The sequence below is a fragment of the Cherax quadricarinatus genome, chromosome 83, assembly GCF_038502225.1.
Source record: "Cherax quadricarinatus isolate ZL_2023a chromosome 83, ASM3850222v1, whole genome shotgun sequence".
Classification (NCBI taxonomy): domain Eukaryota; kingdom Metazoa; phylum Arthropoda; class Malacostraca; order Decapoda; family Parastacidae; genus Cherax; species Cherax quadricarinatus.
Genome location: NC_091374.1, coordinates 12535850 through 12554274, shown reverse-complemented (window position 1 = coordinate 12554274; position 18425 = coordinate 12535850). Strand labels below are relative to the sequence as shown.

General features: G+C 43.6%; 1 protein-coding gene across 6 annotated transcripts in view; it reads right to left on the bottom strand.

Moving 5' to 3' along the window:
- Window positions 1-1175: 1175 nt before the first annotated feature.
- Window positions 1176-18425, bottom strand: part of LOC128702082 (uncharacterized) — a 58829-nt gene continuing 41579 nt past the window's right edge. For all 6 annotated transcript variants that reach the window (XM_070102856.1, XM_070102853.1, XM_070102854.1 and 3 more), the window contains exons 11-15: window positions 17571-17691; window positions 13179-13311; window positions 7270-7384; window positions 5669-5874; window positions 1176-4270 (exon numbers count right to left, since the gene is read on the bottom strand). In XM_070102856.1, the coding sequence (XP_069958957.1) occupies window positions 4151-4270; window positions 5669-5874; window positions 7270-7384; window positions 13179-13311; window positions 17571-17691 (695 nt within the window). In that variant the 3' untranslated portion in view covers window positions 1176-4150. The remainder of the gene's footprint in view (window positions 4271-5668; window positions 5875-7269; window positions 7385-13178; window positions 13312-17570; window positions 17692-18425) is intronic.

Sequence of the window (18425 nt, the reverse complement as noted above, 5' to 3'; positions counted from 1 at the left end):
GGTTCAATCCCGGCCGGGGGTATGGTTTTTTAGGACCTGCCAAGTATGAGCCAGTAGGCCTGCTATAGTGCTATTCTATTACGAACAAATTGTAGAATACGTTTGCTATACATCAGTCTGTCTCTCTATCTCTCTGTCTGTCTGTCTATCTCTCAGCAATTGTCTATTGTACTAGTCATACCACACTCTTCTCTGTATATATTTCTAGTAGTTTCCCCAGGGATCTTTGTAAGAATTTGCATCCCTGAGATGAGGATGCTGAATCGCTGAGTTGAGAGCACCGATACGCAGCATCCAATTAACTCTTAAGATCATTTCTTCAGAAGTGTTTGTTTATTAGAAGATAAGGCGGAGGCGAACCGGATTATCTGTGTGTGTGTGTGTGTGTGTGTGTGTGTGTGTGTCAGCACGCGCGTGCGTCCTTAACCATCAGAAACATATTAATCTATACTGATTACGACCACTGGACCATAAATCAAAACTTTAAAATATCTCGCCACTTTTCCAATTTTTTTTCTATTTTGAGTGACCAGGTACCCTGGCGATCTCTTTTTTATCCTCATTACATTTATGAGTAAAAAATAACGCAATTACGCAATCAAATTATTTATTGACAATTATCTTTAATGGTTTAATTATCTGAAACAAGAAGGCAATTAAGGGTCATCTTTTTTTTTCCTTTTAAAAAAATGCTGAAATTAAAAGTTAATTTACATTACAAAAAACTTGAGGACTTATAAAGTCCTCAAGTTCTTTGTGACATTCGAGTACAAACAGAATAATTAATTTTTCTTTGACATTTTCCAGTAATCATGGATCAAATTAACCGTGAATTGCGTTTTCTTTCTCGATGTTTTTTTTTTTCACGTACAGGAATTGTGTTTTGCTGGTGGTGGCTTGTCTTGATGTGTGATTTGTGTATTTGTTTTAGTAGTTGTAGTGTTGTTGGTTGTAGCCTTGTAGTTTTAGTGGTCGTGTCTTGTTAGTTGTTGATTGAAAATGAGTACGACAGATTTTTTTGTTAATGGGTCTGGTTTTGAGGACTTGCCTATTATGGGCCAGTGGGTTTGCTGCAGTGTTCTTTATATTCTTACGCACACCTTCAAAACAATAAATTCTTGGGTAATCTACGTACACAAAATTCATCGTTGTCGTGTTGATATTGAGACAATATGAGGGTTAATGGTATTTTTTATTAAGAGTTTGTTCTTCCACCAGGGAATTAATTCACACGAGACGAGAAAGATAAGATTACGTTAGTGGGTGAGGCGAGGTTCACGAGGCGAGGTTCACGAGGCGAGGTTCACGAGGCGAGGTTCACGAGGCGAGGTCCGTGAAGTAGACAGATGGTATCAGTGTCTGTGTCCGTGATTTTGGGGAAAATAATGAATCTACCTAAAATCGACTTTGCTCTCCCTTGATCCCTTACTCCACATCGCGTACCTGACATGGCTGCACCTCACGGACCGCACCTCACGGACCACACCTCACGGACCGCACCTCACGGACCGCACCTCACGGACCGCACCTCACGGACCGCACCTCACGGACCGCACCTCACGGACCGCACCTCACGGACCGCACCTCACGGACCGCACCTCACGGACCGCACCTCACGGACCGCACCTCACGGACCGCACCTCACGGACCGCACCTCAAAGTACTGGCTTTAATCATGTCCTTGCGGTCAATATTTTCGACACTTTCCTTGTGATACTTATGTAAACACAGGTCGTGAAAATATCGCCACATCAAGTAAACACCAGCAGCACTGACTGACCCACACGGTTTTAGCGCTTTCCATGAGCAATAATATTATTAATAATTAATACCAGTACTAGTATTAGTTTAATAATGAAGCGCTAAACCCGGAAAGGTCAAACAGGCAAGATTTTAATAATAGTAAATCAGTTTCAACTGGGGAATTAAAGAATCCTTTTTAATTCAGTAGGGTCTTAAGTGCATGGGTTTAACATAAATTATAATGACCTTTACGTAGTCTGACAAGACAGGTCATAATGTCCTATGTAAAGAACGGTAAATGGAACAGCGTGTAACTACGTCGATGGGGCAGCCATGAGTGGAACAGCAGCTGTAGGAATGGTCAGTTTTGGAGATATGCGTCAGTTCACTGACATAGGGACTTTATCACCCGAAATGGAGCTTTATAAAGTCTCCCAAACTGTGTAAAGCTGTGAGTCAGACCTGACTAACTTGGGCAGTAGGCCTACAGATGCACTCTGTCTTAAGTGGTTGTAACGTGGACCTGCCTAGTATGGGACAGTGGGCCTTCTGCAGTGCTTATGTTCTAATCGACTTTCACTGTTTAATAACTAAAGAAGTGCTCTGTTTTAATGGTCTTCTATATATTCACACTGAGGAAGTATTAATCACATGTAAGGCGTTACTGCTAAGGTTAAAAATATTCTCGAAAATAAAATAGAATATTGAGCGGAGAGTGAAAGGCCACTAAGTTTAAAACTGCATAAAATAGAGTATATTGTCACTAAGCTATTTCTATCTTATTAAAATCTAGGCTAAAGTTTTTGAAAGAAAATCTACAGCTGTAACTACAGGACTTAAGGTTATAGGGAAAAAGATAATCCGATACAGGGTTATGGAGGACGAAATAAATAATCTGATATAGGGTTACAGGGGACGAGATAATCTGATTTAGAGCTATAGGAGAAGAGATAATCTAATAGAGGGTGGTCACGAGATATATTTTGGCCTAAATGATTATACTGCTTCCAAAATTTTCCAACTTGCCATAAACCCAATAGAACAACTTGGCAACGTTAGAGACACAATCATAATATTTTAGTGTCTGAGGCGCATTGGAAAGTTTTGTTAAAGGCCATAATAGTGGTGTGCCCCCTCCCCTCCATAAAAAATTATTGATTTATATGTTTGGAATCATATATATTGAATTTTTTTTTTTTTTGAATGATACTGAGGAAAGATGGAGACCGGAAATGTTTGCGGTCTTGTACACGCTAAATACAATAATCATTTTTTGGATAGAAAACGTACAAGATTATGAACAAGACAGTTATATAACTCTTGGGGATCATCATTCCGGGAACGTTTCGCCAGTCACTGGCTTCGGTTCCACTGTTTCTCTGCACTGGACTGAGGAAGTCACTGGCTAGTGAAGCTTCTCCAGAATAAAGGCGTCCAGGTTTTGCACAAGTCTTGTAAATTACAGTAGTTGGCATGTAAACTCTCTCTCTCTCTCTCTCTCTCTCTCTCTCTCTCTCTCTCTCTCTCTCTCCCCCTCTCTCCCTCCAAGACTGTAATATACTCGCTGTTGATGACAACCAGCATCAACCCAGCAATCACAACTCTTGAAGGAATCTCATTCATCAACATAATCCACATTAATATTACACTTAAACACCAAAACACGAGTCGATTGCAACTTTTTTTTTTTAAGTTTGGCGAAGAAGAGGTAACGGTTCGTGAACTAACTGTAACAGTTGTGATGTGTTAGGCATTAGGGTAAGACTCGTCAGGACGTGACAGATGGCTCCTGACCTGCGTCAGGAGCCATCTGAAACACATGTTTAAGATACCAGGTGTTGCAGCTGAACTAGAAATTGAGGAAGGATTTGCGACTTTGAACCCGTGTCACTGGGCTAGAAACTGGTCCATCCTGGGTCAAAGACAAGTTGTGTTGATATCCTTGTCGAGTCTTGGTCAAACGATTAGTCATCCGACTAAGGGCTTAACACTGGCATTAGTTTGAGCGAGCCTTTGAGATGTTCGGGGTCACTTGACTGTAGGTTCTGCTGTTTCTGTCGGTAAGGTCAAAGGTCAGAGTGATGAGGTGATGGATGAATGTCGATCTGATGGATTCCCTGTCACACGGTTGATGAAATGGAGTATATAACTGGAGCAGTGCTCCCTATATTCCGGGAACACTGCCCGTGGTGTGTTGCGGAAACTGTTCAGTGTTGTATTGCGTGTACTATCCGGTGTTGTGTTGCAGGAACAGTCCAGGTTTTTTTTTTCTTTCCAAAGAACCAGGACGCCTCAGAAAGTATCGTCCACCTTCCCAGCTCTGAGCCTGGGTTCCCCAGCTGCCTCGTCTTCTCTCCAAGCCTCCACAAGTCAACACTGGCTCTCTCTGGTTTTCTCTTTGAGGTTCTTACTGCCAGGAGATGACCAGAGAATCCTCCACACACCAGTCAAAGTCGAGCTTGGTGACCGTGAAAGCTCCTGTGTCGTCCTCTCTGGTGAAGCTGTGTTTCTTACCGTTCACAACCACCTGTAGTAGTGCAGCTATTATTAATTATTGTTATTAATAATACTATTTCTCATTGGTTATTATTTAGGGTGATCCTGATAATAAAATGCATTCACTGTCGGCTACGGCTACTACCCCACTACTTCTGCTATTGCTACTACCACTACTATTGTTTCTCTTCACTCTTCATGTCCCTTTCTACCTCTTGTGCCACTAAAACTATTCTCCCTACTTTCTACTACCACTACTGCTGCTTCCACTACCATCCTTACCACTGTTTTTTCTTCCTCTCTTTATCCCTGTCCCCCTCGCCTATATATATACTGGCTCCCCAATTCTTTTGAGTTAGCGTGACTTGTAAATGGTCCAAGTCGGACAGAAACGTCGTCGTAAGTTTCTCCTATGTGTAGGTTATTTGTGTATTCATTATCATTCATTTAGTAACTGTCTTGCGAGATGTGAGCAGACATTCACAATCCAGCATCATTCTAGCTTCGGAATGCAGACACTGTACTACCCACCTTCAGGATTCTAGTACGGCTAACCGGTTACTCTAATTCCTTTCCTAAGCGTTACCTTGCTTATACTCCAACAGCACGACAACACCTGAAAATATCTCGTCTTTACCATGAGCTAACGCATATACGCAAGCTTGCTGGTTGTTCTTGCCTCTAGTACTTAGAACCTCCTTCACCATCCTCCATCCAACCCTTCCTGGAATGAATCCTGTGCCTCCTGCCTTTCACCCCAGATTTATATTCATTCTTTGCCATTTAATTCTGCTCTACCTTTTCTAAATGGCCAAACTACTACAAATCCTCATCCAGCCTTTGAATTACATTTGTAACCTTTCATTTCTAATTAAGGTGCTATTAAATCTTTGCAGAATATACACCCCACACATGGCTCTCAAACATAGCATTCACACTGATTCCAGCCTCTACCTCACTGCAATGTTTAAAGCCCATGCCTCACACCCATGTAAGAGTGTTGATGCCACTATAATCCTTTCGCCTCCATAGGTTATCTTGCTTTCCCCAGATGCCTCAGCATATCACCTACCCTCTTCCACTCGTCTGTTTTATATTCTCATCTTTCATAGATCCATCTGCTGACACCTTTCACAGACCCACCTGCTGACACGGTCTCTCAGATATCTAAATCCTCTACACTCTGGTATCCAGAACTTTCTTAACTATTTGTTGCTCTCCTCACATCTTAACAAGTAATGGTAACAGAGAAAACTGTCAAGACCTGGCCAGTCTGTTAGCCACATGCAAATAAGCCTTTAATGACTGTATACAAACACACACACACACACACACACACACACACACACACACACACACACACACACACACACACACACACACACACACACACACACATCCAGCCACACCCACACACTATACCACTTACATTATTCACTTGTGGAGCACCAAACACCCTGGCGGAAGTTATCAATGTGGAGATGTTGTGACTGCTGCCACAGATGCCGTTGCCTCCCAGGACTCGAGGGAGTCGAGTCACGGTCAGTTCACTGTTTTCTCGTACCAGCATCTGCAGGTGGTCTGCCGGAGGCTCTTGTTCCAGAGGTGTCGCTCCATCATCCACATATAACCTGCCTGTGGCTCAGAAAATGATGAATCTTCAGGTGCAACCAAATCATCTGCCTCAGTTATCAGAGTTATCGAGTCTGTGGAGCTGAACACGAGTCAAGGCTGAAAGACTGGGTACTAGTCAAGAGTGAGGGACTGGGTACTAGTCAAGAGTGAGGGACTGGGTGCTAGTCAAGAGTGAGGGACTGGGTGCTAGTCAAGAGTGAGGGACTGGGTACTAGTCAAGAGTGAGGGACTGGGTACTAGTCAAGAGTGAGGGACTGGGTACTAGTCAAGAGTGAGGGACTGGGTACTAGTCAAGAGTGAGGGACTGGGTACTAGTCAAGAGTGAGGGACTGGGTACTAGTCAAGAGTGAGGGACTGGGTACTAGTCAAGAGTGAGGGACTGGGTACTAGTCAAGAGTGAGGGACTGGGTACTAGTCAAGAGTGAGGGACTGGGTACTAGTCAAGAGTGTAGGACTGGGTACTAGTCAAGAGTTAGGGACTGAACACCTCAAATTACCTCCTCACGTGACTAAAGTGGCTTTATTACGCAATAAATCTGCGTAATTACCCGGCTCAGAGAACTCTGGCAATTTTCCTCATCAGAATATAGGTCAGGGGGCTATTATGTTCATGGGTGGAGGGCGGGGGGGGGAGGGGTTGAAGCGGTAAATCCGTAGGGAAGAGGAGTCATGCAGCCCCCGGGGGGACTAAGGAGACAATAAGGTTAGACCCAGAGGATGGATGAGGTAGCTCCAGTTCTTAGGATCAAGATCCCTTCGATAGTACTGCTGAATGAACCATACGGGTTTAGCGCTCTTGTGTAGCCTAAATTCCGTTGTATGCATATTTTTTCCATGTATTTAAAAAAAATCTACGGTCAGAAATTTCTGGAAAAATCACGAATTTATATATATATCTATCGGCAAATCATAAATCTGGAGTTAGAATTTTGGAAAAAAACGGAAGACGAAGAGGTAAACCCGTATGGATCAGACACGGAGGTGTCAAGGCTCGATCCTTCGTTCGTTCAGTGGCCAACCTTCCCGACAGAAGTTTCTTTTAACTGAAGGTGAACGTTTTACGAAAGGGCGCCGCCCGGGATACCGGTGAAGAAGCCGTGATCCAAGGAACCAGAGCAACTCTGCACTTGGGCCATACCTGATTGGCTCGATTTCCCCCTAAGGTTTTGCATAAGCCCCTACAGCTTTAGCGTTTACCCATATATCTCAAGTTTAATATTCACTGTTCACTTAACAGTGAAAAATTCTTTCCCCAGGCAGTGAAAAATTCTTACCAGAGTCACTGAATAACATTACGGACAGTAAAGTAACATTATATACAGTGAAATCCTATTAAACAGTGAAATAATTTTATAGGCAATAAAAATAATCATATAGGCAGTGAAATAATCTTACCAGAAGCAGTGGCACCGTCTGGCTCTGCTCCCTCGGTGTCATTTACCTGACAGGAGAGCGCCACCAACAGGTGTAGTGGTGCCGCTCTGAACTCTTCTGTTGTCATAACGGCATCCTGTTAAGAGGAGAGTCAGACTTACTGTTGTGTGTGTGTGTATGTGTGTGTTACCTATTACAAAATTATTCAGGCCTAATTTTGGTTATTAGCCAATTTTTACTGCAATTATTAAAAAGTTAAATAATAATCATGGTCAAATATAATAATTCGGGTCACAAGCGACTCACTTTACCTCAGTAAACCTCTTAAACTGTCGTATGTACTATGCAATGTTATGTATCTTGTAGGCCTTTCAAAAAATTCTGTCGTCTTTCTATGCTTTTGAAGTTTATTATTATTATTATAATTATTATTATTATTTATTACTATTATATACATATATAAATTTCCCTGCCATATATTGCTAAAGATACACTTTGAACTAAGTGTCGAGGCGAGATATTATCTTTAATGGCCACTAATGAGACACTATTAAATAAGAAATAACGAGAGATTGAGAGAGAACGAGAGATTGAGAGAGAACGAGAGATTGAGAGAGAACGAGAGATTGAGAGAGAACGAGAGATTGAGAGAGAACGAGAGATTGAGAGAGAACGAGAGATTGAGAGAGAGAAACGAGAGATTAAGTGAGAGAAACGAGAGATTAAGTGATAGAAACGAGAGAATGAGATATCGAGAGACTAAGAAAGGAGAGGCTATACAGAAAGTTTATGCATCTCGTGTAAGTTAGGATGATACATTATCGAAATGGGGGAAGCAAGTGTTCAGGTCTCTCTTGGAGGTCAAAGATCCTGGGTAATTTATGGTAATGCGAGAGTAGGCTATGCCAGCAGTATGTAAACAAGACAGAATTCGGGTTATGACATTTCACTGTGAGGAAGAAAATCGATATGATGCTTCAGCACTCTTTTGCAACATTACACCCTGCAGGTACAATGCACTGCTGTCAACACAACTAGCTGCATTGTTTCCAGTACCTTAGTTATAACCAGTAATAGTCACCAATGCTTCATTTGAAGCCATAAAAGATTTATTCAAGGTAAGGAAGCCAATTAACACCGCTTGTGTATGTACCATACCATGTGGAGGCTGTGACAAAATTTATGTCGGTAAAACCTCCAGGGACCTAGACGCCAGAGTCGAAGAATATGGTGACGCATGCCTAAGTGACGATACTAAAGGTGTACACACACACACACACACACACACACACACACACACACACACACACACACACACACACACACACACACACACACACACACACACACACACACACACACACGCTACATTACACTACACTACACTACACTACACAGAAACACTGAGAACCGCACCGTGAACTTCCCAGAATCAAGACTTGTCATCACAGTGAAAGTCGCAGCAGATTATATCTTCACTTCGTTGTTACAGATACAACGAATAACATCAATCAAGACTCAGGACACACGAACCTGTGAGTTTCAGGACTCGCTTCCCATGGGTTCAACCCTCCCCCTCCCCCCACCCGTTCCTGATTCAGGATCATTCATAACCTCACGAGGTTTAGCAAGGCTTATTCTCCCAATATGAGTACCTGCGATCACCTAATCTCACTCGGCTGGTGACTAGCATCAGCCTGCATGACCTCGTTGCCTCACCTCAGAACCTTTCTATAACCTACTTAAATACGCATTTCTCTGGCGGGCGAAAAGTCTTTGCAATAAAATACCATAACCTTCATTCCGATTCTTATTTACTGACTTACTGGACTGTCAGAGGTCGCAGAGGGTCTGAAGGAGCCATTCAAATGATAAATCAGACTGTTAGGTCTAGTAGGGAGTTTTGAAGACTGCATATTCCAGGCATGACCAAGAGAGCTGTCAGGTCTAGCAGATAGAAAGCTGGCAACCTTTGATTGAAGAGGCAGCCATGTTCAAAGTCGTGATTTATATGGAAATTGAGAGAGGGTAAATCGACAGGAAGGTTGGGAGAGAGAGAAAAAAAATCATGGTATCTTCAGTATTACTTTTATCAATATTTTTCAAAGGTTTATCGTATCCCTTCTGCATTTTTTCTTTAACAGGTGTTATAATATATTTTTTTAACTTTGTGTGACTATACGTCTAGCTATCGTACCACTTATAACATGATGACCACTTACCTTGTGGTCATCATGTCGTTGCTGTTGTGGTCTTGATATGTCACGTCTGATGTGATCGCACCTTTAAATATCGTATTGTATTTGTGATTACCGTGTCACCTCTGTTGCTATATTATATGGTTGTCATATTTCTTTTGTGATCCTGTGGTTATTAGTGTCACTTGTATTGTGATCTTTCATATGTAGGTAGCCCACATATCAGGTTCAGGGGAGGACCTACATGTGGGTAGCCCACCTCATATCAGGTCCAGGGGAGGACCTACATATATGGGTAGCCCATCTTGATATCAGGTCCAGGGGAGGACCTACATGTGGGTAGCCCATCTTGATATCAGGTCCAGGGGAGGACCTACATATATGGGTAGCCCATCTTGATATCAGGTCCAGGGGAGGACCTACATGTGGGTAGCCCACCTTGATATCAGGTCCAGGGGAGGACCTACATATATGGGTAGCCCATCTTGATATCAGGTCTAGGGGAGGACCTACATATATGGGTAGCCCATCTTGATATCAGGTCCAGGGGAGGACCTACATATATGGGTAGCCCATCTTGATATCAGGTCCAGGGGAGGACCTACATGTGGGTAGCCCACCTTGATATCAGGTCCAGGGGAGGACCTACATATATGGGTAGCCCATCTTGATATCAGGTCCAGGGGAGGACCTACATATATGGTTAGCCCATCTTGATATCAGGTCCAGGGGAGGACCTACATGTGGGTAGCCCACCTCATATCAGGTCCAGGGGAGGACCTACATATATGGGTAGCCATCTTGATATCAGGTCCAGGGGAGGACCTACATGTGGGTAGCCCACCTCATATCAGGTCCAGGGGAGGACCTACATATATGGGTAGCCCATCTTGATATCAGGTCCAGGGGAGGACCTACATATATGGGTAGCCCATCTTGATATCAGGTCCAGGGGAGGACCTACATGTGGGTAGCCCACCTTGATATCAGGTCCAGGGGAGGACCTACATATATGGGTAGCCCATCTTGATATCAGGTCCAGGGGAGGACCTACATGTGGGTAGCCCACCTTGATATCAGGTCCAGGGGAGGACCTACATATATGGGTAGCCCATCTTGATATCAGGTCCAGGGGAGGACCTACATATATGGGTAGCCCATCTTGATATCAGGTCCAGGGGAGGACCTACATATATGGGTAGCCCATCTTGATATCAGGTCCAGGGGAGGACCTACATGTGGGTAGCCCACCTTGATATCAGGTCCAGGGGAGGACCTACATATATGGGTAGCCCATCTTGATATCAGGTCCAGGGGAGGACCTACATATATGGGTAGCCCATCTTGATATCAGGTCCAGGGGAGGACCTACATGTGGGTAGCCCACCTCATATCAGGTCCAGGGGAGGACCTACATATATGGGTAGCCATCTTGATATCAGGTCCAGGGGAGGACCTACATGTGGGTAGCCCACCTCATATCAGGTCCAGGGGAGGACCTACATATATGGGTAGCCCATCTTGATATCAGGTCCAGGGGGAGGACCTACATATATGGGTAGCCCATCTTGATATCAGGTCCAGGGGAGGACCTACATATATGGGTAGCCCATCTTGATATCAGGTCCAGGGGAGGACCTACATATATGGGTAGCCCATCTTGATATCAGGTCCAGGGGAGGACCTACATATATGGGTAGCCCATCTTGATATCAGGTCCAGGGGAGGACCTACATGTGGGTAGCCCACCTCATATCAGGTCCAGGGGAGGACCTACATATATGGGTAGCCATCTTGATATCAGGTCCAGGGGAGGACCTACATGTGGGTAGCCCACCTCATATCAGGTCCAGGGGAGGACCTACATATATGGGTAGCCCATCTTGATATCAGGTCCAGGGGAGGACCTACATATATGGGTAGCCCATCTTGATATCAGGTCCAGGGGAGGACCTACATATATGGGTAGCCCATCTTGATATCAGGTCCAGGGGAGGACCTAGATATATGGGTAGCCCATCTTGATATCAGGTCCAGGGGAGGACCTACATGTGGGTAGCCCACCTCATATCAGGTCCAGGGGAGGACCTACATATATGGGTAGCCCATCTTGATATCAGGTCCAGGGGAGGACCTACATATATGGGTAGCCCATCTTGATATCAGGTCCAGGGGAGGACCTACATATATGGGTAGCCCATCTTGATATCAGGTCCAGGGGAGGACCTACATATATGGGTAGCCCATCTTGATATCAGATCCAGGGGAGGACCTACATGTGGGTAGCCCACCTCATATCAGGTCCAGACGGGGACTTACATACATAGGCTGAAAATCCCCCCTCCCCTAGTCTAACATTTCAAAACACATGGCGTTCGACAAATTATTTTTCAACGAGTTTGACAGTTCATCAGGCAAAAATATTTTTAAAACGACATTGTTTATAGGGAGACAATCATAGGTTTATTAAGAAGAAACTCTTAACAAAATTGCTTAAAGCATTAGAAGTAGGTAAAATATCACCTTGGGCATGTTAAATGCTTATTGTAATATGGATATTATTCATGGATATTTGATGTAATGTGTTTATAGTGATCTGGATACTGCAAATTTAGGCTTTGGTGGATTGATGGATGATGGATGATGGATTGATGACTGTGTTGATTGGTGGATGGATGATGGACGTATTGATTGATGGATGGATTAATTGATGAATGGACTGATGGATGATGGATGTATTTATGGATGGATGATAGATGTATTGATTGATGGATGAATGGACTGATGGATGCATGGATTGATTGATGGATGGATGGAGTGGCATGGGTTTAGCGCTTTCCTGTGGTCAAAATAAAGGCACTCAACTCTTTTTAAATAGGGGGGGAGTTGATGTTGCTGAAGGGCTCTTGGTCCAAGGAATTGTTGCTACCTTCCATCACTCCACAAATTCTCTCTCTCTCTCTCTCTCTCTCTCTCTCTCTCTCTCTCTCTCTCTCTCTCTCTCTCTCTCTCTCTCTCTCTCTCTCTCTTCCTCTCTCTTCCTCTCTCTTCCTACCATTCTCTTGCCTACCCTCCTCTCTCATCCTTCCTCACCTCAACTACTTCCTTCACTCCCACCTGAACCTCCCTCCCTCCCTGCCTCCTTCCCTGCCTTCCATCCTGCCTCCTTCCCTGCCTTCCATCCTGCCTCCTTCCCTGCCTTCCATCCTGCCTCCTTCCCTGCCTTCCATCCTGCCTCCTTCCCTGCCTTCCATCCTGCCTCCTTCCCTGCCTTCCATCCTGCCTCCTTCCCTGCCTTCCATCCTGCCTCTCTTCCCTGCCTCTCTACCTCCCTTCCTACCTCATCTTCCCTCACTACCATCGACCACTCCATCAGAAATCACTTAGGGGGAGAGAGAGAGAGAGAGAGAGAGAGAGAGAGAGAGACATGAAATTAAGACTGCTCTTACCTGGTAAACATGTCGACTGATCTTACTTAGAGACTTAAAAAAAAAAAAAACCTGGAGAGAACTTGAGTGAAGAAGACGGCATTTTAAGATCAACTTGAAATTTCAGAGACAGATCGGGAACTTTAGAGTCACTTAGAACTTTAGAGACTTTAGAGATAGACGTGGAACTTCAGAAATGAACATGGAACTTTAGAGATAGACCTTAAATTTTAAAGATAGACATGGAGCTTTAGAGATGGACATAGAACTTTAGAGGTGGACCTGAAGCTTCAGGGTCACGTACCTGAAGGTTGCCCTGAAGGGGGAGCACAACACCGCCCCTGACGTGCACGTTCACATCTGTCAAGAGTGTGGGTACGTCTTGATCCGTGCCGTTGGAGCTGTTAGAGAAGAGGGCGCCCGTGTACAAGTTGTACCTGTGGATGATGGAACAAGAGGGTGAACAAGGTGAACGAAACTATGACATTTGACAGAAACAACAAGAGCACTGAGTGGAACACGGACACTGGAAAAACAAGGACGCTGGTAGCATCATGGATACTGGAAACACCTGGAAAGCAAGGACACTAAGAACAGGAACACTGTTAGCAACAAGGACACTAGTAACAAGGACACCAGTAACAACAGGGACACTAGTAGAAACAAGGACACTGGGAGCAACAAGGACTTCGAAAACATCTTGTAAACAAGGACACTAGTAGCAACAAGGACACTCTGAGTAGCAAAGGCGTTAGTAGCCTCAAGGACATTGAAAACCCCTGGAAAACAAGGACACTAGTAATAAGGACATTGAAAGCACCTGGAAGGCATGGACACTACCAGCAACAAGGACATTCGAATAAAAACACAAGGAGAAGCCTGAGATCTCTCTCTCTCTCTCTCTCTCTCTCTCTCTCTTTCTCTTTGATCATCCCCAGAGACCATTGTGGGGGGAGATATATATTTGCATAAATAATATTTTCGACAAAAAGGGTGAGAGGAAAAGACTCATCCATCATTATAATCCGCCAGACTCATCCATCACCATCGTTCGGTGTTCCCTAAGAGATCTAAAAAGAGTGGTCTTTATCGTTGAGTCTTCAAGAGTATTTTGCTATCGTAGCCTCGTAGAGGAGTCGAGAACTATCTAATCTATTGCTACCTCGTAGAACGGCCAAAAAATGTCTCTGAAGTCAGTAGAACTGTCTTTTGTAGATCGTGGAAATAAGAGGAAGTAGGTGTCTATAGCAACTTTTTAGGTGCAAGAACGAACTAGCTATCGTGCTCAAAGAAACAGGAAAACAACCTATCTCTTGCAATTTCTTACGGGCAAAAGTGACTGCCTTATTGCAGCATCTTAGAGGCAAAAGTAACTATCGTACCTCAGAAGCAACTATCAGTCTCTCAGAAGCAAGAGTAACTATCGTACCTCAGAAGCAACTATCAGTCTCTCAGAAGCAAGAGTAACTATCGTACCTCAGAAACAACTATCACAGTCTCTCAGAAGCAAGAGTAACTATCGTACCTTAGAAGCAATTATCACAGTCTCAGCAAGAGTAACTATCGTACCTCAGAAACAAGAGGAAATATCTATTGTCCCATTTCCACCTGACGTTAGTATATAAGCGTCAGTCGCCTTGCTTCTGCTTCAGAATCTCCACGACTACGGTGCTCTTCGCACCTACTCCTAGGTTGAGGGACTGATTACCTCATCTTCTGTACATAGTTCTACTATCTTTAAGTTATGTCCTGGAATTTGTATTGATAAAGCCACTGGATGGCGAAACGTCTACAATAAAGATACCCAGATGTTGCACATGTGTCTTAACTTCATCAGGAAATATCTAACTATCGCAGGAACTACGTCCCTAAACAACCTCTTCAAAGCAAGAGGAACTTCTTGAAAAATGAACCAAAAACTTATTTTCATAGATTTATCATCCTCTTTTTGCTCTCATTTTCGCGTGTGAGTGAAAGCCAGCGAGACGTCCCCAAGTCTAATAGAGAAAGTCTGGCGTGACTTTCACCAACCTTAGTGGCGCTACCCACATGGAAAAAGTCTTTCCAAATTGAATTAAAGATACTCTTAAAAGAATCTGTAAAAGACTTGAGTGTCGACAGCGGTGAGTCAAAGGCATGAACCAGATTCTGGAGGAAGAATTCTACCAGATTTATTTAAGGGAAGGATGGTGGTTAATTGAGTTGCTGCAGCCGCCATCGTCAGAGAGGGAGGGTGAGAGAGAGGGAGGGTGAGAGAGAGGGAGGGTGAGAGAGAGGGAGGGTGAGAGAGAGGGAGGGTGAGAGAGAGGGAGGGTGAGAGAGAGGGAGGGTGAGAGAGAGGGAGGGTGAGAGAGGGAGAGGGGAGAGAGTCCCTGATGCAAAACTCAGGAGAATTGAATTTCTGACCCCTAGCAGGATTTAATCGGATTAAATTTTCTTCTGCTATTTCTAAACTCACTTGATATATATATATATATATATATATATATATATATATATATATATATATATATATATATATATATATATTTAGTGAAGGGATTCAGGGAAACCGGTTATTTTCATATAGTCGGACTTGAGTCCTGGAAATGGGAAGTACAATGCCTGCACTTTAAAGGAGGGGTTTGGGATATTGGCAGTTTGGAGGGATATGTTGTGTATCTTTATACGTATATGCTTCTAAACTGTTGTATTCTGAGCACCTCTGCAAAAGCAGTGATAATGTGCGAGTGTGGTGAAAGTGTTGAATGATGATGAAAGTATTTTCTTTTTGGGGATTTTCTTTCTTTTTTGGGTCACCCTGCCTCGGTGGGAGACGGCCGATTTGTTGAAAAAAAAAAAAATTATATATATATATATATGTATATATATATATTATATATATATATATATATATATATATATATATATATATATATATATATATATATATATGTGTCGTGCCGAATAGGCAGAACTTGCGATCTTGGCTTAAATAGCAACGCTCATCTTGCCATATAGGACAAGTGAAAATTTGTGTATGCAATAATTTCGCCAAAATCATTCTAAACCTAACGAAAAAAATATATTTCACTGTGTTTGTTTAGTATAAAATTACTGTCAACAAATCTAAAATATATTTAGTTGGGTTAGGCTAAAATAAATTATTCTTGTTATAATAAGGTTAGGTAAGCTTTCTAAGATTCTTTTGGAGCAAAACTAAAAATTTTTACATTAACATTAATGAAAAAATGTATCTTTAAACGTATAAGAGAAAATTTTAGAAAGGACTTAATTTTAAATGAGTTCTTGCTAATTGACCAGTTTTACATATTCACTTTTAATATATATATATATATATATATATATATATATATATATATATATATATATATATATATATATATATATATATAGGGAGGAACCACTTCTGGAACTATCCTGGGGACTCTCATCCTCAGAGAAAAGAATAAACTTGCTTCAGGGATAACTCGAGGTTATATATATTATTAATATATTAAATTTAAGAGAATAAATGAAGAACTCTACGGACAAACCTTGCCACATTTCACTACCTAATTTACAATTTATGTCAATAATAATTTTGAAAGCGTCTCCACTATAAGAGGAAAATAAAACTGCAATATTAAATTTCTAAATTTGAATCCTTCTAAGCACAGGATATTAAAATTTTATTCACAAGTAACCTGAGTAGGATTTATATGATTCTTAGTTTATTACATGTAACCTCGGTGCCATGTGTCATGACCTCGGTGCCATGTGTCATGACCTCGGTGCCATGTGTCATGACCTCGGTGCCATGTGTCATGACCTCGGTGCCATGTGTCATGACCTCGGTGCCATGTGTCATGACCTCGGTGCCATGTGTCATGACCTCGGTGCCATGTGTCATGACCTCGGTGCCATGTGTCATGACCTCGGTGCCATGTGTCATGACCTCGGTGCCATGTGCCATGACCTCGGTGCCATGTGTCATGATCTGAGCTTCATCCTCTGACGCATTCTCTTTATGGGTGACAGAGCAATATAATGTTAGTACTCAGCAGTGATGGTCAGTACTCAGCAGTGATGGTCAGTACTCAGCAGTGATGGTCAGTACTCAGCAGTGATGGTACTCAGCAGTGATGGTCGGTACTCAGCAGTGATGGTCGGTACCCAAGAGTGATGGTCAGTACTCACCAGTGATGGTCAGTACTCACCAGTGATGGTCAGTACTCACCAGTGATGGTCAGTACTCACCAGTGATGGTCAGTACTCACCAGTGATGGTCAGTACTCACCAGTGATGGTCAGTACTCACCAGTGATGGTCAGTACTCACCAGTGATGGTCAGTACTCACCAGTGATGGTCAGTACTCACCAGTGATGGTCAGTACTCACCAGTGATGGTCAGTACTCACCAGTGATGGTCAGTACTCACCAATGATGGTCAGTACTCACCAGTGATGGTCAGTACTCACCAGTGATGGTCAGTACTCACCAGTGATGGTCAGTACTCACTAGTGGTTGTCAGTATTCACCAGTGGTTGTCAGTATTCACCAGTGGTTGTCAGTCTTCACCAGTGGTCAGTATTCACTAGTGGTTGTCAGTATTCACCAATGGTGGTCAGTATTCACCAATGGTGGGCAGTATTCACAAGTGATTGTCAGTATTCATCAGTGATGGTCAATACTCACTAGCGGTGGGCAGTACTCACCAGCATCCTGGAGGGAAGTGGATGTGGACGGGGACACTAGTCTCCTCACGCACGGATGTAAATACTGGGGACACCATCAGTCCCTCACCCACCAGGAACTGACTCGACACCCCTCGTGAACCTGGAACCATGACACGGGTGAGAGAGAGAGGGGGGAGAGAGAGAGGGGGGAGAGAGAGAGGGGGGAGAGAGGGGAGAGAGAGAGAGAGAGAGAGAGAGAGAGAGAGAGGGAGAGAGGGGGAGAGGGAGAGAGGGAGAGGGGGAAAGAGAGAGGGGAGAGAGAGAGAGGGGAGAGAGAGAGGGGAGAGAGAGAGAGAGAGGGGAGAGAGAGGGGGGAGAGGGGAGAGAGAGGGGAGAGAGAGGGGAGAGAGGGGGAGGGGAGGAGAGAGAGAGGGGGGAGAGAGAGGGGAGAGAGGGGAGAGAGAGAGAGGGGGAGGGGAGAGGGAGAGAGGGGGAGAGGGGAGGGGAGGGAGAGAGGGGGGGAGAGAGAGAGAGAGGGGGAGAGAGAGAGAGAGGGGGGAAAGAGAGAGAGGTAGACAGACTGATATACTGTTAGATACATGTTTTCAAACATAGGTAACACGGCAGATTGTTACATAAAACAGTGTAACACACACACACACACACACACACACACACACACACAACGAAGAAAATGGAGAAAAAAAAAGAGAAAATAGACACCGCTGAACATGCCACAATTTCAGCTAACTTACTGCAGCAATTTCAGCTTCGCCAGCACAGTTTATGAATTCTGTATTTCTTCCGTATTAAAATAAATTATACATGTGTCAGACTTCTCTCTTAACCGGATTCCTGCCTCCCCCCTTTCCCTTAACCGGATGTTTTCCAGCT